This window comes from Fringilla coelebs, assembly GCF_963513975.1.
Source record: "Fringilla coelebs genome assembly, chromosome: 6".
Lineage (NCBI taxonomy): Eukaryota > Metazoa > Chordata > Aves > Passeriformes > Fringillidae > Fringilla > Fringilla coelebs.
The window spans coordinates 37397707-37419276 of NC_140034.1; the positions used below are offsets into that span (position 1 = coordinate 37397707).

At 48.4% G+C, this 21570-nt stretch overlaps 1 protein-coding gene across 1 annotated transcript; it reads right to left on the bottom strand.

Moving 5' to 3' along the window:
- Positions 1–592: 592 nt before the first annotated feature.
- On the bottom strand, positions 593–21034 carry LOC311154848 (transmembrane protein 151B-like; the record flags this gene model as incomplete). Its single annotated transcript, XM_084207632.1, has 2 exons — positions 593–2023; positions 20945–21034. The coding sequence occupies 2 exons, from the start codon at positions 21032–21034 to the stop codon at positions 593–595; spliced, it is 1521 nt and encodes a 506-aa protein (XP_084063758.1).
- Positions 21035–21570: the final 536 nt, after the last annotated feature.

Genomic DNA, 21570 nt, shown 5'->3' on the forward strand with positions numbered 1-21570 from the left:
AGAACATGAACAAAGGAGAAGAGGAATGACAAAAGAAGAGGAAAAAAAGATTGGGGAAAATGAAATTTAAAAAAAAGCACCTTGTTTGGGGTTTGCAGGAGGTGACTCAGCACCTGCAGATCTGAATTCTCCTTCTGACTTGACTCTGGCTGGCTGTGTGCCTTGTGCCTTGCTCTATCTAAGGTTCTTACCTTGCAAAGCATCCAGGAGGGCAAATGTACTGGCAAAGCACAAGCATTTAAAATCCTCCAGCAGCCACAACAATCAAATGCTGTGACTGAAATGCAAAAAAAAGAATGAGGGTGGGATGGGAGGAGAGGCAGGGAATCAAGGAGCAGAGGAAGGGTGAGGAGTGAAAGAGTGAGAGTAATGGGAAATGAAAGACGTGGGAGATCAGACGCAGGGGGAGAAAATCTTGGAAATGAGGTTAGGTGTTTGTCAGAGTCTCTATGTCCTCTTGCAATGGCAGGGGGAAGAGCTGAAACTCGTCCTGCTGACCTGCTGTAGAGACTGACACTTGCAGGCTCCCCACGGGTGTCACCTCTGCAATCCCTGTCCCAGAGCAGAGGAGCCAAGTGACCATGGAGGCCTGTCACAGAGAGGTTTCTAGGCAGGAAGAACGCCTGATGTAGAAATGCCGCCTGTCCTGCCCCTCCGGCCTGTGCACGATCAGGACAGGGAAGAATCGGGCATCGTGGTAGGTGGGGGGGTTCTCATTGACAGCCAGCTGGCTGGAGTAGGAGCAGCACTGCTCGTCCTGGCAGCCCCGGTCTGCAATGCTGCTGCTGCGGCTCCTCCAGAGGCCTGTCCTGTGGGAGCCGTGGATGCGGCAGAGGGAGAAGCGGCTGGTGTTGAGGGAGAGGCGGGAGTTGCCGCTGCAGCTGTGGAAAGCGTGGCGCGAGAAGATGGAGGAGGTGCTGGAGGCACGGTTGCAGCGCTCACAGCCGTGGGCCGTTTCACCGTAGCGACACACGGTGTAGCTGTTGTAGGCCGGGGAGCTGGCCAGGTCCATGAGCATGGCCTCCGAGTAGCTGGGGATCAGCTGCCGGTTGGTGCAGATGTGCCACTCCAGCTCGGTGCTGTCCTGCGTGCTGTCCCGCGGCATGCGGTACCGGTACAAGGGCTCCTCCGCCGTCGCGGGCGCCGTGTACTCCAGGCCCAGCAGCTTCTCCACGTGGTAATGCACATAAGCAGTCCGATACTCTATGAGTACCCTGAGCGGCCACGAGATCATCAGGATAGCTGCCACCCAGAAAGCATAATGGGACACGTACCACGGGAGGTGATCCGGGTCTCCGTAGGCCATCATGAGCTCTTTAAAATCCACATTTTTGAGCTGCATGCCTTCCCTCACCTCCATGTAGTCATCTAGCCCCTCGATCTCTGTGAAGAAATGAGCTCTCTGAGTCAGGTAAGAGTTCTCGGACTCGATGTTGGCAAAGCTGAAGCACTTGGTGAACCTCAGCTTGGTGGCTGTATAGCTCTCCAAGCCCAGGAGCTCCTTGGAGATGTCCTTGTATCCACAGTGAGAGTAGTCAAACTCAGCTTCAGCCACGTGCGTGTTGACCCTCTCATGGTAGACCTGCGTGGTGGTGTAGGCATCACCGTTGCGGTAGCGGGTCACCTGCCGGGTTCGCCGTACGAAGTGGTAGCTGATGGCCTTCCACCAGATGCACGGAGTGGCTTGCTGCATGCGGTTGATGCACTCGTACACGCTGTCCACGTCTGCCTTGTACTGCAGCTCCCTCTTGACGTGGCAGTGCCAGCACTCCACCAGGTACACCACGTACAGCATGGAGAGGAAGGCCAGCGGGATATAAACATAGCCGTCCGAGCACGGGCTGTCATGGTAGATCATAGACTTGCCCTTGAAGGAGCTATCGAAGCTGAGCTTGGTGACTCTGGCCAGCTGACACCAGGCCACTGCACCCAGGCAGCCATACATGAGGATGGAGAGGAGGAGGCATTTCCAGTGGGACTCTCGGCACATGCAAGCGCTCAGGGACTGTTTCACAGGGCGTTGCTTCAATCACACCGTGCAAGGGGAGAGAAAGACAAAGAGAGAGCGAGGAACCTGTCAGTCACGCTGCTTTGCACAACACACACAGTGGCTGCTTGCCATCAAGGCTGCGTCTGGCTTTTCTCTCGACTCCCTGAGAACTGGGACACCACCCTACTTAATAAAAATGTCAATATAAACAGAAACACCGTGCCAGGGACAGAGGGCTCTGGACAAAGCTCTTTCCTTGCTTCCTTCTGGCTCTGGGGAGGGAAGTTGTTTGTGCAGCAGTGACACGCTGTGCCCGCACCCTGGTCAGATGGGCACCTCTGCAGGGAGCAAGACAGGTCTCCATTTCCTTCTCCCTGCCTGCCACCAGCATAATTTACACACCCTGCCATCTTCAGAGGTCGAGAGTGCCGAGCAGGTGAACAGCCAAAAGTGTGGGGCTGTGGAATTGCCCCTTTGGTTTGCGAGTGCCCCATGCTTAAGTTCCCACATGCTGCTGTTGGGGAGGCTCAGGAGCAGTGTCTGTCGCAGAGCTGCGGCCCCACAGGTTGTGCCAGCACAGGAGGACCAGCACTTCATGAAGCTAAAGCTGCTGCCTGACTCAGAGCTGACTCACATCCAACCCTGAAACCTACCAAATGATCGACATCATTTTCTTGGAGATGAGCCATCAGGAAAATGACTAGATTCAAGCACATTTAGTTGAAAAAATTGTCAAGATTACTGCACGATGCAGCATTGCTTCAGGCTGGTTACACCAGCTCTGACCTAAAATACTTGCAAGCTTCAGTGTTGAAGCTAAGGGTGTATGCGTGAATATTTAAAACAGCACATCCCCCTCTTTCAAGTCCCAAAAGTCAGGCTGGGAGCAGAGCTAGGTTCACACTCCTGTATTCCCACTTCGTCCCCTGAGAGGGCACAATTGCAGTCCTTACCCCAGCCTGGTGCAGTGAATCAGCTGCATTGTCATGCGATGTTCAGCTATAAAGAAAAATGCCAAATGGAGCCAAGCAGCTCCAACAGAGTCGAGTCCCTGCAAAGAGCAGCAGCATGAGTTACACCACTGGCTGGCAGCTGTCTGTCTGTCTGTCTGTAGAAAGTGCATGTAGAAAGATCCCCCCCACCCTAGTAGATAATGAGGAGGGCTGTTTGCATCCCTTTGGTTACTGCCATCCTCTGCCTCTCTCCTAACTGAGGAAATGACAGTGAGAAAGCAGATACACACCGATACTCATGCATCATCATGCCCTCTGCTGAGCCTGATTTCATGCAAAAATAGAAGCACACTGTTACTCCTTCTCCCAAGGGCCCACCTCTAATGCATCAAACTGCTCTGTAGATGCCAACAGATGCTAGGTTCAGGAAATGTCTACTCTTTCTTTCTCCACAGACAAATTTCTCCCCAAGTAAAGCTTATTTTGGACCTACAGCAGTTAGGACTCAGTAAGTGATCTTGAACCAGCAAGGAATTTAAGAAGCAGCATCTTGTAACTCAGGAAATAATAGCATGGCGCCACTGGAAAGAGGAGTTTGCTGTCTTCTCAATAAGATGGAAGCACTGGCATCTAACTTTGCAGGGCTGTAGGGTCAGATTTAATACTGCTTCATTTTTTTTTTTCTCCTGAGAAAGAGAACCACTCCTAAGTAACCATAGAGGGTTTTATGACTTGCTGTGAACAATGCAAAACTAAATTTCATGTGGTTTGGTTTTGACTTCATAGCTTTTAATCTGACACTGTGTAAGTGCAGAGTAATTTTACTGATTTTAAGAAGTTACACCAGTATACACTTGCAGGGACTTTGAGCAGAATCTGGCCCTTGATTCTTCCTGATGCATCCAGAAGGAATCTGTAAAAAAAGTATATTCTTATCCCAAAACTTTTGTACATGTGTCAGAATAAAGTACAATTATTCTGGGCTGTATTCTGGCTTCTGAATCTCTTTACAGCAGCTAAAACAGATGTAGAGAAGCTAAGTGGGTTATAAAGTACACAGTACATAACTTCTGTAGGTATGGCAGTGAAAAAAAACCAGTATAGGTCAGAATAAGGCTGTTTTTCTTAGCCTTTTGCACAAAACTTAGAGGAAAGCTACAAGGTGGCTTCAGGTGGTCCCTAAATCAGCTAAAAAATAACTAGAGAAGTTTTGGGAGTGAATCCCCTACGTGCAGCCTATGTGCAGTCACAGAGAGTTTCAGCTCTTGAAACTCTTGTCAAAAGCCCACTGCTCAGTCTCAGTGTGGTTACTGCCCCAATGTAAGCTTCTGCCCCAGCTGTACACTGGACCAGGTCAGAGGCCCAGGCTCTCCTGACTCACGGGAAACCCACTGGAAATTACTGACTTTTATTCTTTGTCTCCTTGACATGAAACTAGAGAGAGTTTTTAACTTCTATAGTAATGCAAAAATATAAAGTGTAATGAAGCGCTATCCTTTTTTTCCTCCCCTGAAGGTTTTCTGAGGTGAAGAAAACTTTAACATTAACATCTCTCTAGGCCAGGCCCTGAGACTGTGCAGAAGGAACAGTAGGACAATATCCCAACACATGAATTTGTGTTCTCATTCAAGCTTCTGCAGGTACCTCTCATTTAAAGTCACTTATGGTTCACACAGTGAACAGTGCCAGTGGACCCACCAAAAAATGCCCAGCAGTCAGTTTTAGTGTAAGGTGAGTGCTTAAGTCGTCCATGCAGCTCCAGGAGCACCATTTTTCTCAATGACTTGTTGGAAGCACTGTCAGCCAGGCCCTGGGCACAGCCAGGTGACAGGGCTGTCCCCTGCCTGTTAGGGCACAATTTGCCAAAGGCACTGCAATCCCACCTTCCTTTTATCTCACTTGCTTTGACTAACAACTTCTCTGTGGTCTAACCTGCAACCCACAGGCTGGCTTCTGCCCAAGGGGTGGTTCAGCCAGCCCTGCTGCTTAGGGCTATCAGAGGCCATATCAAAGTGGGCAAATGCCTCCTAATGTGCTCATCTCCATGAAATGCCATGTCCCCTTTGGGGGATGAGATAGCTCTGGTTCCACCCAGTCCTAGAGCAGCACCCAGCTGGGTTGGCAGCAGCTCAGAGGTTTGCAGGTCTCAGATGACATTTCTGTATGCAACCTCTGGAGGCGCTTCAAAAGTGGTCTTCAACCCATTGAAAGGGCGGGATCAGCTCAAGACAGATTTTCTCCACTATTCTCACAGCAGCCTGCAAAAAAGGCAGCTTCTCTCCTCCTGGCATTAGTGAAAGCATGCAGCCATAGAGCCCACTGCCACATCTGATTCACACACCTACCAGTCCAGTTCAGCAGGGCCTTCATGTTCATAACCCTTCGGTAAAAAACACAAGTTCTTTCACCTGGCTTTTCTGACCCATTTTGTCGCTCCTGCTGTTGTTCCTAAGCAAAGCTCAATCTCTGCAGGTCCTCAGTTATAAAAGGATCTCTCTTCTAGGGTCTACATCCCCTGCTGTCCTGCCTGTTTCAAGCTCTGACCAAGTTCATCTGGCCTATAACCCCCTATTTCTCTTTCTCTCTGCTGAACTAATTATCTAACACAATTATACTATTAGAAACACTATTAGAATGTTTGTAAGAAAGACATGAATTAGAATATAACTCCAATAAAGGTTCAGACATTCAAAAATCTAATAAGGGAATATATCTTTTCATCTCTCTCTGCATAACAAATTCATTAATATGTTAAACCAGTGGCTCTCAGACTTTATTAATTAACATACCACCTTCTTACAAGAATTATGTTTGTGGTACTGTGTGGAATTTTCTCCTTTCCGTGCATAGTGTTTCAGATTGAAACAGGGCAAGCTTGTATTTCTGGATGAGTACAATAAATGCTTAAGGAAACTAGTAATTTCCAGGATAACTTGGGCTAGCCAGCAAACAGGAGTTGCATTCTTTGAGGAATGCTGTAGCATCTGTGTTGTTTTCATGTGGAATAAAAGCATAACCCCCTGGAAAATCTTCATAGAGAAACATAACTGAAAGAAATAAATAAAGACAGAAAAGACAGAGAGCCTGACAGAAAGACAGAGCCAAACAGAGAGCAGAATAGAAGGAGGCTCAGTTGTCAAGCACTTTGTCTGCAAGCTAGAATTAAAGGGCTTGGTTCTCTAACCCAAACCAAGAGAGATGTCCTCCCTCTCCTGCTTGTGGTGGGCTTTGCTTTGGGCTTTGCTTCCAGCACTGACCTGAGAAACATCCTGACAGATTAAATGAGGCACAAGTTGCCCAGAGAAGTTGTGGATGCCCCATCACTGGAAGTGTTCAAGTCCAGGCTGGACAGGCTCTGAGCAACCTGGTCTAGTGCAGCATGTCCCTGCCCATGGAAGGGGGCTGGAATGACAGGAGCTTTGAAGGTCACTTCCAACACAAACTGCTCTGTGATTCTACAAACACATATTGTGAAGAGGAATGGATTTTTCAAATCAAATGTTTCACCCAAACGGTCCCAACCAACTCTGATGACAGTTCAAATGGTAAAAATCCCCTGTTATGAATGGAATGCCATGAAGCAGCACAGCTGAGCTGTCAGTATCACTGTTTATGAATTTCAAGCTGTGTTAAATACACATGCTGTTAATAACATCTTGCTAGTCTCTGGCATGCTGCTGAACTGCTTTCAGAGGCCTCCCTTCTCATTGCACCTGACTGGATTGGAAACTCTGGGTAACTCTTACCGAAACTATCCACAACCTCATGCCAAAATTCACTTAACTCTTTTACACTTAAAAACAGTAACCAAAAATATTTTTCAAATTCTTTAGGACATGTCAGCATGAATGAGGAAAATGCCATGAGTGAGAGGTGGCATGACTGGGGGCTGTGAGTGTCTCTGTTGTGAACCTTGTGGAGAGTGACAAGGTTTAGGGATAGCCTGTCCTGAGCTGTCCCTAGCCCCAGGCAGTCAGTCAGCCCCACAGCGCTGCTCTGTGCTTGATTTCTTTGGCCCAGCATTTCTAGAAAGCTCAGACAGAGCAAAGGCTGTGTACCACTCAGTCAGCTCCATATGGTTTGTTTGCTCTCTGGGGGTGTGAAGCACTCTGAGACACTAAAATGATAGATGCTATTTAATTTGTGGCCATAGTCACTGGAAAATAGTCTGGAAATCCCAACTGTTGATGGAGAACTGGAATTTCAACCAACACCTGCAGGAGACAGGAGTTTCCAGGCTAGCAACATTTCAATTATTTCTTCTTTAAGAAACTCCGCTTGCAAATGATAAAACATCCAGGCAGTGGCCGAAAGGGCAATTGCCTTCAAAGGCACCCTCTGATGGCAGATGCCCAAGATCAAAAGCATGTTTGCAAGGGCTGAGGTAAAGCCTCCTTTGCACAGGCATACCCACCCAGCTCATCCTGGCTCAACAGCAGGCAGGTCAGGTTCCCGCTGCAGCAACCATAATTAAAACCATTCAAACGTGCTCTGTGCTATAGGAGAGTGTAGACTTGGGCTGTTAATCTTGCCTAGTGTAAAGAGGTGGAGAGAGAGAGTCTGTACAGCCTGGCACATCCCCTGCTTAACATCTGGTGCAGGTGGCAGGAGCAAAGGGCTGGTGGTCAGCGTTTTGGCTCTCTGACCCATCCCCTGACTCCTCACAAGTGACCAGATTTAGGACACTAGTAAGTAAGTTGTACCTGGTAACTACCCTAACTGAGCCTGAAAGTGACTGCACTGGGGGTGGCCAAGAATGAAAAAAAATTTACTTTCCCTCAAACCCTGACTTTTCCTAAAAAGATACCTTCAAAATGTAACACTGATGCTAAAGAATGAGAACAACATAGTTCTGGAAAATCAAATTGTGCTAATGACTCTAGGTCCCCTTTCTCTTGATGGATACATAGAACAAATTAATTCCTCAAGGCAGAAGCCAAGGTGGTCTGGCTATTCTTGTTCCTCTAAAGGAGCTCCCCACTCAGCAGGAGGAGGAGGGGCCACACTCAGAGAAGCCCAGACTGATTCCACCAGCCCAGGTTTTTGAATGCCTAACCTGAAACTCTGGCGCCTCTGTTTTGCCAGTGTTGGCTTGCTGCTTTTGCTGGCCTCTGGATACGGGCGTGGACTCAGCCACCAGCCATCCCCTAGTGGTAGGGATTTCTCCTAGAGAATAAACAGACAGTTCTTCAGCCCTTATAGGCAGTCACAGAAATTTCTTCTACCAACTTCGCAAGGTTGTGTTGGGTCAAGAAGGTTCAGCTTACATTAGAACTCAATTTACATTTACACTTTAAGACTGGGAGACACTATGCCTTCTTCTCATATCTCCTGTGTCTCACAGGCAATGCAATTTCACTCTGCCATCCTAGGGACAGCCCAGAAACCAGAGGCTGGTAAAAGCTCATCTTCCATAAATACACTCTGTTTTAACTGATAGCCTAAAAGAAATTAAGAACCTGCCATTCCTTTTGAAACTTGTTCTGGTGACGAACTTCTATGGCCTTTGTACTTTTGTCTGGCTTCAGCCCCCATTCATGGCAGAAGGATGCCCATTATCAAAGTAACGAAAGACTTTTTTTATATGACTGCCTTCTCACCCAGAGGAGACTTCTCCATTTTAATTATGACATCTCTCAGCTTTCTTTCTGACAATTTAAAGGAGCCAAAGTCTTCAAGTCCTTCACTTGACTGCTCTACCTCTTTCTAGTGCTCTGCTCTCTTCTGCATCTTGAGATCCTTCTTAAGTCTGTAACTTGCAAGTAAATACAGGACTTCAGCACTTATTTCACTGGCATCATACCAAGAAATAAAATCACCTTCCACTCCCACTCATTCCCCCTTTTTACTGTCTTCAAGGGTTGCATTAAGATATTTCTGCCCAGCAACATCCCAGGAGTTCATGTTCAATCTCTCACTCACTTGGCTCCCAGGTAGTTTTTGAGTCACTCTGTTTTAGGACAGCTGAAAGGTTGGCTGTATTCTCCACCCTGAAATGTGTAACTTCAGATTTGGCTTTGGATTGAGTAACTAAATTATCAAATTAAGGAGATCTGTAAACAGAATTGTGCTCATCTCATCATTATAGACCTGCCTGCTAATGTTTGTGCCAACTGTAAACGCTACCAGCAGTGGTTTTATGCCTAATTCCAGTGAACAGTGTCAAATCTGGTAATTATTCCTGCAGAACTCTGCCAGTCTAATAGCTAAATACCCCATTAACTTATACAAGACAACTGTTTTCACAAAGCTAAGTGCCAATCACAAAAACAAGGCTGTAAGCATTACGTGGACACTGAGGTGCTCCTCACATTTGCAGTGTTCACTGCCAGGAATAATTCCATGAGCAGCTCTGCATACAATACTAAGAGAAAACCTCCCAGAGCTTCAGTAGAGCACATTATCACCTAGATTGCTATGTATGACCTTCATCAGTAGCTGTGTCTTACTCCAGAAGCAGCTGTGTAGCAGTGTGGGCTTGAAGCATCTGTCATTCTAGCTGCCTCAGTAGTGCTCATGGCATGCAAATGGTTACGGTGACACTGAAAAAACCCTTAGTTTCCTTCCCCTGCCGATTTTGACCAGCACAATAAATTTGAACTGAAAGTCGCCAAACTGACATCAATAGAAGGGGAAGAAATAGCCTGTGATGTCTAAGGGAAATACGACCAATTATCTTGGAGTCACATTCTTTAAACATTTAATCTATAATTTTGACTTGTCCCTGCTATTTCCTCATATGTGTCTATTGACAAAAGGACTTTTTCCTCTTCTGTCAGACTTTATTCTTCAGTCTCCTTGAAAACTCCAGCACGAGCTGTATAAGCAGAAAATATGCTGCCACAGCATGAGTTTGTTCTCTTTGTTTTGTGGACAGTTTGGGGCCAAGCTTGACTGTCTGTGCCTGGTTCACAGACAGGTATCTGTGTTCCCCAATTTCAAAAGCATTAAAATTCTCATTTGGGGAAATCATGTCAAAAGCATTTCCTGTCCTTTTAAATCCCACGTGTGTTTGTCCTTGGTGGATGACCTCAAGAGCTGCAAATTTGCTGAAGGAAAATGCTATCATGTCTAAAATGAAAGAATGAGAGAAAACAGAGGGTAGCAAAGACGTGGCCTGAATGGAATTAGAGAAATGAGAAGGAAACACAGAAGGTGGGAAGAAGTGAAAGAGGGAAAAGGATAGCCAGGACATGCTCCAAATGCCCAGGCCACTGAAGCAGGTGGAGGATAGAGACTGCTCACTGGTGAGGATAGAGACCAGCCAGCCTGGGCAGGGCAGGGGCAGGGGAATCAGGGAAAGGACCTGGGTGAAAATTATTGGAGGCAGCACTGAGCCTGACAGCACCAAAGCATCCTATGAGCCAGCAGTTACCCCAGCCCATCCACGGCCTGGAAAGCAGATACTCCTGAATGGCTGCTTTCTCGCTGCTGGGAACTTCTCCAGAAACAGATCTATGCCACTCTCTCCTCCCCACAACCTGGGGGGAAGGATAAGGCTGTGCTAAATTGAACCAGATATTTCCACGGAGGTGAGAGCGTACTGCAGGGCTGATGCTGCAGCTGTGTCTCAGCAGGATGTGGCATCACAGCATGCTCCTGCTCTCTGCCAAAACCTGGCTTTGGGGCTACAAGGTGACTTGGCTGTCTTCAACAAAACAACCCCACATCTTGTGATTACTCATGTAAGCAAAGAGTTAATCTTATATTTTTTTCCTCTTATTTAGCAAGAATAATCTTCCTGACCATGGGGAAAAAGGAATGGGGGAAACACTGACAGAGAACTGCAAAAAAAAAGAGATAAAATCAGCTAAGAAAGAAGAAAAAACGGTGGATAAATTAACATAGTCATAACTGAATTTGGCCCTGTGGATTTATGCTTGTGATTAATATATCCCAATGAGATACTTGAGAGGGAAAGAGTAATCAATAACCACAAGTCATACACTCTGGCAGGTGGTGACCAGAGTCTGGATGAAAGCAGAATTTTGTCTCTAACTATGACAGACTCCTCAATCTTGGTCAAGACAGGGCAGGGGAGGATGTTCACCTCCTGATGGCAGGACATAACACAGAGTGGACCACTGAGTCCTTGCTAGACAAGCCCTAGGTTGTGCTGTTAATCAGAACTGAGGAGAGCCCTTACACCAGGACCGGCCTCTGGTGATGAGAAGGGCTTCACCACTTCTGCAGCGGACAGGAATGATACAAGAACAAGGAGATTTCTATCCACTGTCCCCAAGCAGCCACAGCAGATGTGGGTGCAGCTATCATCTTCAAGCTCCTTAGGTGATCCTGGTGAAAGATAGCCTAAGAAGTCGGGGATGACCAGGGAGATGACAATTGCAGGAGAAGTGCAACCTCTCACTGCTTTCCAGGGCTAAATGAACTCCCAGGTCAGATGCTCATTAGTGCAGTGAGAAGGAGCCTGACAGGCTGTGCTAACCCAGACCTTGGTGTAATGGTGGGCAGAAGTGCTCCTCCTCCACCATGTGACCCAATCCTGGCACCACATGGGGCATCAATAATAAGGCCTGGTAAGGAGAAAGGGAGATATTACGACAGCCATCCCATCAATCCCCTCCCGGGGAGCCTGAAACAAAATGCCTCCTGCCATCCGTCTTGAGCGGCAAGAAGCCCATTACCCCTAGCTCCTGCTGTGCCAGTAGCACAGAAAGGGAAATACAAGGGATAGAAGGCAACAAAAAAAAAAAGCCATTTTGCATCAAAGATAATCTCCCTCCAGTCCTTGAACACATAGATAGGTTGCTGCGCATCTATTTGCTCGTCTGCCACAGAACTCCTGTGAGAATAAGAAGTTCCTGCAGGCAGGGGCCATGATGTCAGCGTGCAGCAGAAATGCTGTTACTAGGTTTGAAAATAAGAACCTGCATCATGCACTCCACGTGTTTGTAGCGTCACTGACTCAGGCGTTGGCAAGTGCCCTCCTGTGGTGAGCAGGGATTGTCTGGTTTCTCATGATTTAAATCCCTGTGGAGACATAATCTCCTCCTTCCATCAAGGGAGCTGTCAGAGGGAACACCTCAGGGTAGGCAGGTGCACAAAATGGTAGTGTTAAATCCTTTCCGCAGCAGAGCCTATTGCGGGACAAGTCAGAACTATGAAAAGACACAAATCTTGCTGATCCACCTGAATTGCAGATGCTAGGATGCCCCTGAAATACCATACAAAGACAGTCTGTTATTTCACACACTAATCATCCTCATGAATTCAAGCCAGCATCTCAAGAGGAGGAAAGCAGAGGTCAGGACAGAAGCAGCCTACAGTATTCTAAAATGTCAGATTCAGGATTAGGTCCTGCAGGATACATCTCAGTTCTTCAGGCAGAAATAAAGGAAATCCCAGAAAGAAAAGCCATTTGGATCCCTGCCAACATATATGCTGCTCATTACTGCAGGATGGGAAAGCCACTCAGTACAATACAAGGGTGCATATGTGATTGTCATGAAGAATTTGGCCCTAAACACATCCATAAGTGATGCTTCCTCATGCTGCTCCAAGGAAAACTGTGCAGTTGCATCTTCAGTGCCAAGGAATCCTAGCAACAAAATGGTCACGATTTACAAAATAGAAATCAGGGCTATTTTTGTGGCAGCTTTTTACAAGATCACCAAAATACTGCACTAACAAAATTACTGCTTTTCCCCCCAAATTGCTGATGTTTCTGCCACTGGCTTTTGATTCTGTATCAATTAAAAAAATGTATTTTGAGGCAGAAGATTTTTTTACAGTAATTCCAATGCTGGGTATGAGTTCATCAGGAAAGGAAAGCTGGGATTCAAGCTGCCCCAGAGCAAGAACAGCTCTTTTTTCCCTACGCTTTAAGAATCCATTGTACTTACCTCATATTATCTACTCCCCTGCCTTGAATAATGATGGCTTCCAGTAGACTTGGGGTAAATTGCACAGGTATAACTAAATGGGCTTACCTCAACACTTATCAGTTAACTGATAAAAACATCACACAACACAAGAATGCTCCTGGGATGCAGTTCCCAGCCACTGTTGGATTAGTAAGGCCAAGTGAATGACACGAGCCATAGCTGGCTGTGTCTCTGGTACAGCCTGCCTCATGCCTAGGCAGCCCCTTCTCCCCCACCACAGCCAGCCAGGCTGCACAGAGGTGCCTGGGCAGTGCCCTTGCCTCTGCTCCCACACTGCAGGGACATCCTAAAAAAGGGCTGATGGCAGCATCATCCATCTGTTTGTCCTGTGGCTGCAGAGTGGAGCAATCCTCGGCAGTGTGCTCCAGCCTGTGAAAGCCAGACCCAGCTCCCTGCAGCCCTGGCGTGCTGCCAGCAGCACAAAAGTACCAGGGCCCCTGGGGATCAGCCAGGTGCAGCTTGCTGACTGGTGCACTGGTGTCCACTCGGTGGCTTTGCTGAGGTAAAGGGAAAATTGACACCAGCCAAAGGGAAACAGAAGGGACAGTGGGACTAGCTCCCACTGCTTCAGCCCTTGAGGCATGGGGAAGGGAGAAGGGGAGAGTAGCTATCTGCCAGCCTCTGTGCTTGACAAAATCTCATCTAGGTTCAACAGGAACCCTGTAATGCTTGCTTTGCTCCCACCTTTACACAGGAGATGCAGCTCCCCATGGGTGAGAGAAGAGCAAGCAGGGAGAGGAGGCTGGCAGTGCTCCAGCAGATGTGTGCTCTCCTGTGCTGTGCACGCCGTCAGCCTGCAGCAGGGGATCTTAGTGCCACAGGCCAGCGGGGTACAGAAGCTCGTTCCTTCTTGCTCCCAGGTTCCTAGGGTCGCTGGGGCTCTCCTCATCCTTGAGGAGCATGTCCTGTGCCTTAGTGTTCTCACCACTGCACAGGTCCTGTGTCCTGCCCAACCTTCCCTCAGCCTCAACATGAGGAAGTGAGGGACTGATCCGAAGCAAAGATGGGCAACAGCTATGGACCAGTTTCCCCGAGGGAAAAAGCAGAAAGCCAGTAAAGACATCCTCATCAGGAAGAAGCCAGAGAGGTGTTAGTTCCACACCAGTTTTCTAGTTTGCAGCTTATTCATTGAATGCCTCTGTCATAAATGAGAAAAATAGTTCATTATTATGAATCCGCTTTAATCTTTGCTCAGTCTAAAGGAATGCCTTGAGATTTAAATGAAGGATATAGAAACAGCTCTCAGATCCTCAGGAGAAATATGATCCAGGACTGATCTGAGCTCCTGTGAAGTCTGGGTAAGTCTTTCAAAGTGATCTGTGAATGAAGGTTTGCCCAGAATCATGGTGTTTTATTTTTATCCTCACTTAATTGCAAGGCCATCCTTTTATCTAGCTAAACCAGAATAACATGGCTCTGTGATTTGAACTGTCAACTTCCAGCCTTCCCATGTGTGACTTCCCAGCCAGAGCCCTTCAGCCACAGCTCAGCAGAGGCAGTGCCAGCCAGCCCCATGGTGCTGGGCTGATGCAGCTCAGGCTGTGGCCATGCCAGGTCCCTCATGCTGCTGAGCTGAGCATTCCTTGCAATAACACCCAGCCACTACTCAGCCTTCAGCTGCTCTGTCAGATTTGGGGAGTGTTTCCCCATCTCTGCACCTTGCTGAACACAGCTGTAACCTCAACATGTCAGGTTTTTATAATGGTACTCCACTTGAGAAAAGGGAGTATCCCAGCAGCTAATGCTTCCCTGGGAGAAACAAGTTTTCATTATAAATATAATTTTTCTCTCCTTCCTGCTTCTCTGTGACACATTCTGCAGCAGTACGTGACAGCACAGCAGGTGAAAACTTCACTGAAAATTCATTTAAAAACCTAATGGTTAAACAGGATCCTGAGAGCCAGGACACCTGGCTTTTATTTCTTGCTTTGACTTTGACCTATGGCATGCTGTCAGCACACCCTCTTACACCTCCTGAAGACACTGCAAAAATAGCACTTATAGAGTGATTTCACATGAGCATTGCAGCAGCACACTCCAGGAAGGTACATTATCTGCATGTGAGCTGTTGCACCCTGCCACTCTGAGTACCAGCTGTGGGAAGCAGAGGATTTAGCTCCTTGCCCTGGCCTGCTGACAGGGAGTTCCCTGCAGAGAACCATGGAACTCCTCAGGCCTGAAGACAGACTGCCATCCCCATCCTTTCAGCAAATGCCCTCACTACACTCCTACCAGGTACTGGCCCTTCGGCCTGGCCACCTTACCTCCAGGAAGCCATGAGGGAGCTGTTCTCTATTTTTGGTGTTTAGAGGAACCCTAATGCTGACAGGATGGCAGATGCTACCACCTCAGCCTGCACGGTGCTCTGTGCTCCCTCTGCCCATTGCAGGGTGGGGGAGATGGCACAGCTTGTTCCTATGGGCGTGTTGTGCTCCACAGTTCTTGGGCCAGCTCCTAAGGGCAATTGATCACACAAATATGAAGGAGGCCTCCAGCCATAAATCCATCACCACAAATCACTTCTCTCCCAAAATCACGACCTGCAGAAGTCTCTGACTGATCCCACCCTCTTCCCTGGTAAGGTCACGTTATTCAGACTCCTCATTGCCAGTCACCTCAGTTACCTACCCTTGGTTTCCCTGCCAGGAGCGGGACCCTTCATGACCTGCTCCTTGCCCTTTGCTGTCAGCTCCTGCCTTGCCAGGCCCTGCTCTCACCAGCTGGTGGCTGTTTCCAGCCCATCTTCCCTGAGGCCCAAGACCACCAATCTTTCCTGAACAAGGCCTCTGGTGGCTGAACGCTGCACTGGGATGTGCAACACCTCATCTCTATAGGAACGATGCTGTGTGCGTGTTGGGATTCTCTGTGCATTATCCACCTGGTGTAAAACCACACAGGCCAAAAGTTCACACATGTCAGGGGGTGTGAGCCCCCTCATCCTCTCCCAGTGGCATGCGTGGCACCTTGAGAGAGGCTGCCAGCTACATCAGACACTGCTCCACAACCTGAACTCCACACTGGGAAGGCTGCCAGCCTCCTGTGCTGCTGCTGGCAGAGACCTTCCAGCTCCACTGCAGCAGCGTCCTCACTATAACACAGGGCTGGCTCCTCTGCAGGGTGCTGCTGAAATGAAGCTGCCCCGGCAGAGTTTTGGGGAGTTAACAGAACTGTTACAGCAACTGTGACCTCAAAAAGTTTCACTATGTGCTATTTTTAACTCTACAGGTCTTAAGCTCTGAGGAGCACGATGAATGATTGGAGTCTGAAAGTGAACTACATTTTCCATTATTAGAACTTAAAAACTAATTAACTACTTAACCATACTTTATGCAAAAAGTAGAACTTGTGAAAACTCAGACACAGCTTTATCTGCTGTGTCACAACAGTGTCACTGTAACAACTGAAGGGCCTTACAGCGCTGGTGACAGCTCAGCAGCCATTACTTTTGGTGTCAATTCATGACAATGTGTTAGGACACATGGAGAAACAAGTCCTACTCACTGTGGATTACTTGGGGATACTTTACTCCTTCTACTCTCTGTTTCCACAAAGTCCCTGCTCGCTGGCCGTGATCTGAGCTATTTTCTTGCAGGTTGTAGAAACAGATGAAAGGAAGTAAAGTGCTGCAATCCCAGGGAGAAAATACCTCCTACCTCACTCTTGCAATGGCTTGCACTGATTGCAAAGCATCCTTGGTATCCACACTTCCCTTCCTGGGGAAGATCATCCTCTGGGGTCTCTGAAGTGAGAAAGGGAGAACAAGGAGAGTATTTGGGGCTTCCAAAAAGTGTGCAGACCCATTGCTTTTCCACCAGTATCAGGTGACTGTCTGTCCACCTGAAGGAACAGCATTGGAAACCAAGTCTGAAGGGGACCTACCACCAAGTCACCTAGTCTGTCCCTTCCCCACGATGTGACATCTACACATTCAACAGCCATTTGCCTAAATTGTCCTTGTGACCCTCCAGTAGCAGAACACCATCAGCTCCACAGTTGCTACAATCCAGTGCTTCACTGAGAAAATTCCCCTGCTGGAGGGGTTGGAAAAGTCAGCATGAAGGAGCAATTCACTTCATTCTCAGCCATGGTGGCGAGAAGCAGAAGACTCTGCCTGTAGTGGCCACACAACTGGAGACCAGGCTGCCCTTCAGAGCTCACACATATTCATTTGGTATTTCCTATTAATTTTTAAAAAACTCTTGACTGTTTCTCATGTGAAGTGCAGAGAAGACAGCCAACTCCAAACCACCAAGAACAGACATGTGATCAGAAGATAAAGTGGGACAACAAAAAGAACAAAAGCAGAAAAAAGATGCAATGGCTCAGCTTGGATTTTCTTATGACAGAATCTGCAATGCAAATACTGCCTGAAACTGCAGGATCATGAAAAATACTGCCACTCCTCATGGACTTTTCCCTTTGTCTCTATGAGGGAAATCATTTGGAACAAGGAAAGAGGAGCACTCTTTGGTTATGTCTGCTGAGTAGACCAAGGGCAGGAAGGGAAGAATGGGGCCTGTCCTATTTGACTTTCATTCAAGAGGGGGAATATCATGCACTGAGCCTTAAAAAAGATAACTGTTTGGTCAGTCATACTCACTTGGGATGGTGACAGCCTTCCACCAGGCTAAGCAGCACCTATCATTCGGGGGATTAGCTGAGCTGGTTTTTGCATGAGGTTTGGAAGATCTGAGGAGAAGAAAGACAGTTTTCCTAGGAATCCTGTCTCACTCTTTTCCTACCTTTCCCTGGACAGTGTCTGCCACGTGAGTGCCCTGGGCAGCTTTTGAAGGGGGAGGTTTACAAGGAAATAGCCCCTCTCTGGAGATTAATACCAGCAATGGCTCAGCAGCTTTTGCTTAACCTCTCATCCACCTGGGTACAACTCAGCCCATAGATGGGGACAATTTAAAGCTAACTGGTCTGTTAGTAAGGGCTGTATGCCTGGTGTTTTCAATGCCATAAAATAAGCCTTGACAAATAAAAGAAATGTTGGGGGAAAAGGATCAAAAAGCTGGATAACTAAATGGAGTCAATGCCCCAAGCAGAAGGTGTCTTCCCTGGGGCACACTGAAATGTCCCAGCTACCCTTTTGACCCGAAAGCCTGTAAAGCTGTAGCCTGCACACAAGCACTATGTATGGTTTCTTAACTTATAACACCCCTTTGGCATTGTTGTGACCACAAGCAGCACTTTACAAATTAGTCCCTGTTGTGTTTTGCAATGGCAACATGAGGAAAATGAGGCAGTTTTAAGTGGCCCCTCTCTTCTGTAAAATATCCATCAGAAAGCCAATAACCATGGGTTTCAGGAACATTGACCCATTTATTTAAATAGCTTAACTGATTACATTATGTCATACCCAATTTAAGTTTTTAAATATAGAAGAGAAGATAAAAACAGGCATGGACAACTGCTGTTTGACTTTGCCAGTACAAACAAGACAAATACATACTTCAAAATGTCAAGTGGCTGCTGCTTTCAGCTTTCTTCAGTGATTACTTGGCTTTGGAAACAAAAAATGATGTTTCTACTCACCAGCTTTGTTTTCCTGAAAAAAAATCCTCTTGATTTCCAAGTAAGTTTTAAAGATTTTAATATTTAAGACCATTTCCCAACTGATTTATAAATTGGCAGAAATTAAGAGACGTCACTATCAACTCTTCAGTGTAGGCACAGGCTGTCACAGTAACAAGAAAAGCAGCCAGCCTACTACTTAACCAGGGCAGTACAGAGCAGCAGGTTCTGCTATTTCAGAGAGGAAAGCAAAGGCAAGTATCTCCAGAGAATCAATCTTCAGCAAGAACTCCTGAAACATTTGGAAAAAGGAATCCTTTGCATACTCTCCCCTAAAAGATCTTGATTCCTCTTCACAAGAGTTTGTAGAATGGTAGAATGCTACACTAATAACAAAAGCACATCTGTTCCACGTCATTCAGCTCAAGCAATTAATGTTTTATTAGAAAAACGCCAAATCAGAACACCTCAGGTAATCTGAGGGCTTGCTCTGGCATTCAGAAAAGTCAGCAGGAAACCCATGTGGTCCTTGGCACAAGAGGACAAGGGCAGAGGCAGGTAACTGAACTGCTGCTCTCCTTCCTGCTCTGCAGCTGCACCTTTGCTTCTTTCAAAAATAAAAACTTAAGACTTCAGACACATTCTCTGTTACTAGCTCAGGGTTGTATTAATTTAATACTCAATAAAGGCAATTTTTAGTCGTTGTTACCATGTAGGTCCATGCATTTGATCCAAGTGAAATCCATAAAAGAGGAGCCCATGAAATGCCCATTTAATACTAATACAGGGCATTTACATGCAACTGCAGGTCCAGGTGCAAAAAGACTATTTACATGGTGAAGGGGAAGGCATGAGGAAAGACCAACATGGTAGGACTGCAGTGTTAACATATCACAGGTATTTGAGATATAAACTCAAATGTGCAAATGTTTGTGTTGGAACAGAAGAAGAACTGAGAACAGGATGAAAGAAGGAAGATACAGATAGTGCTTAGCAGAGAGATCAAGTGTTTTTCTTCTACAAATGGCTTAGATGTTTTTATGGCGGACTTAATACATTGGAAAGCCTTCAGTAGCTCCTGGCCCTAGACCAAATAAATTAAAAAATCCCTTCCAGCATTAAATATCTATTGATCATCTGCAGGGCTGTAATTACATTGGTGTGCTCCACTGCTGGAACATCAGCTGTATCCTGGATCCAGCCACAGCTCTTCACAGTGAACTGTGTCACAGGTGTTTAAAAAGCAATCAAACAGGAGAAAACCCTAATTTTCACCCACAAATGGAAGTTTTTTCAACCTGAGCTGCAAAGCCAATCTTCAATTATAGGTTGTTTCAACTGCTGTTTGGTTTTCAGCTAAGTATCCTGCAGCTTCACATAGGCTTTGTTGAGGCTACTGGATTTTGACTACAGGATTATGTGACTGTTGATGAGCCATGGGAGCTGCTAACAAAAGCTTTAAGCAGACTAACTGCACACAGCAATGTTCCAGGGCTGCTTTCACTTCTGTTTTCAATTTTCTCTTCTCTAAGGCTGTTTCAAGGCTGCTTTCTGTATTTCTAGGAGCATGTACATTCATTTTTAACTCCATATTATGAAGAAAGTTCACTCACTTCCATGAACCACAGATGGATTATATGACGTAAATGGCAGACCTGTCAAAACTGTTGGAAGCGAAGGCTACATTAAGCATAGAAGGAAATCCCAGGTATTTCTAAAACAGGACAGCTTGCTGTCCCGGGTGTGCAGGATAGCACATACACATTGTCACCTACTGTCACACAGCCCTGCAGTTCTGTCTGGCCAATACCTCGTGGCTCAGGATTCTGTGTCAACACTCAGACACATCCATTAATCCCTCTCTGTGATGTGCAAGATGATCTGAAGAAACATATTACGTTATATTTTCTCCACTGATTTCTGTTGCAGATTAGGCAACCGGAATGTTAGGCCCCAAGGGAAAAGGAGACACATGACCTCCTCCTTTTCCCCAAACACCTGAAAGCCGCAGAGCTCCGGACTGCAAGCCCGTTATCATGCTCCTTGTGCCCCTCCGGCCACCTCCACCGGTGCCTCGCAGAGCTGCAGTCTCCTTGACCATTTCACGAGTCCCAGGGAAGAGGTAGGCTCTCCTAGGCCAAACCCCAAGGGGCTCATTTGGCCAAACTTCCACTGGGCAGGCCCCCTTTCGCCCCCGCTGCATCGTTCCGGTGCTGAGCCGCTGCCCAGCCGCCGCCCCGAGCCCGGCAGCCGGCGCAGGGCTGGGTGCCGGGGCCCGTCGGTAAAAGCCCGCACGCAGCGGCCGCCGGGCTGTGGCCGCGGGGGTCCCGCCGGCGGCCCCGGCACCGCAGGGGGCGGCGGGGCAGCACCGCAGCGCACCGCGGCTGCAGGTACCCGGGCGGGCTGGAGCTGCGCTCCTCGGTTCTCCCCGCGCCGCTAACACCCCCAGCCGGGGCACCCTCCTCCGCCGCGGCTCCCCACACCCCACCGCCCTGCACCCTGTGCCCGCGGCGGGGCTGTCTTTGCCCCTCCAGTCTCCCCCGGCCCGGCCCGGGGCGGACGCCCCCGCCGCCGCTCACCTCCTCCCGCTCGGCGGCGGCGGCCCCCGGCGCGGGGGTGCTGCCCGGCCCGCTCTCAGCAGCCGCCTCGGCTTCCCCCTCCGAGGACATCCTTGGCCATCACCGGCAGCTGCGGCGGCGGCGGGGGCTGCGGGACCCCGAGACGGCGGAGTCCCCCGCGGACCGCGCCCCGCGCCGTGGCCAGGGCTGGGGCGAGCCGCCCCCCGCGCCCAGGGCTGCCCTGCCGGGTGCTCCCGACTCCCTCCACCATCCCAGGCAGGCGGGCAGGGAGGGAGGGAAGGAGGCGGCAGAGGGGAGGAGAGAAAGACGAGGCGGAGTGGGGGGGTGCCCCGGCCGCTCCCGGCCCCCCCAGGTGGGCAGGCGACTGCCCGGCGGCTCCCGGCGCGCTTCTGCGGGCGCCTGGGAGCTGCCGGGTGTGCAGCTCCTTCCCGGGATACGACCTCGCAACCCCTACCCTTCCGGGGTGCCCTCTCTTGTCTTCTCAGGGTGAGCTTCGCTCCTCATCCCCGGGTGCGCCCCGCCCGCCCCGGGTGCACCCCCGCCGGCGGCCACCCCCCTCTCAGCGCATCTTCACGCCTCCGCCGCCCGCAGCTCAGCCTCGGCCACTTCTCCCGCTTTTCCCCAGC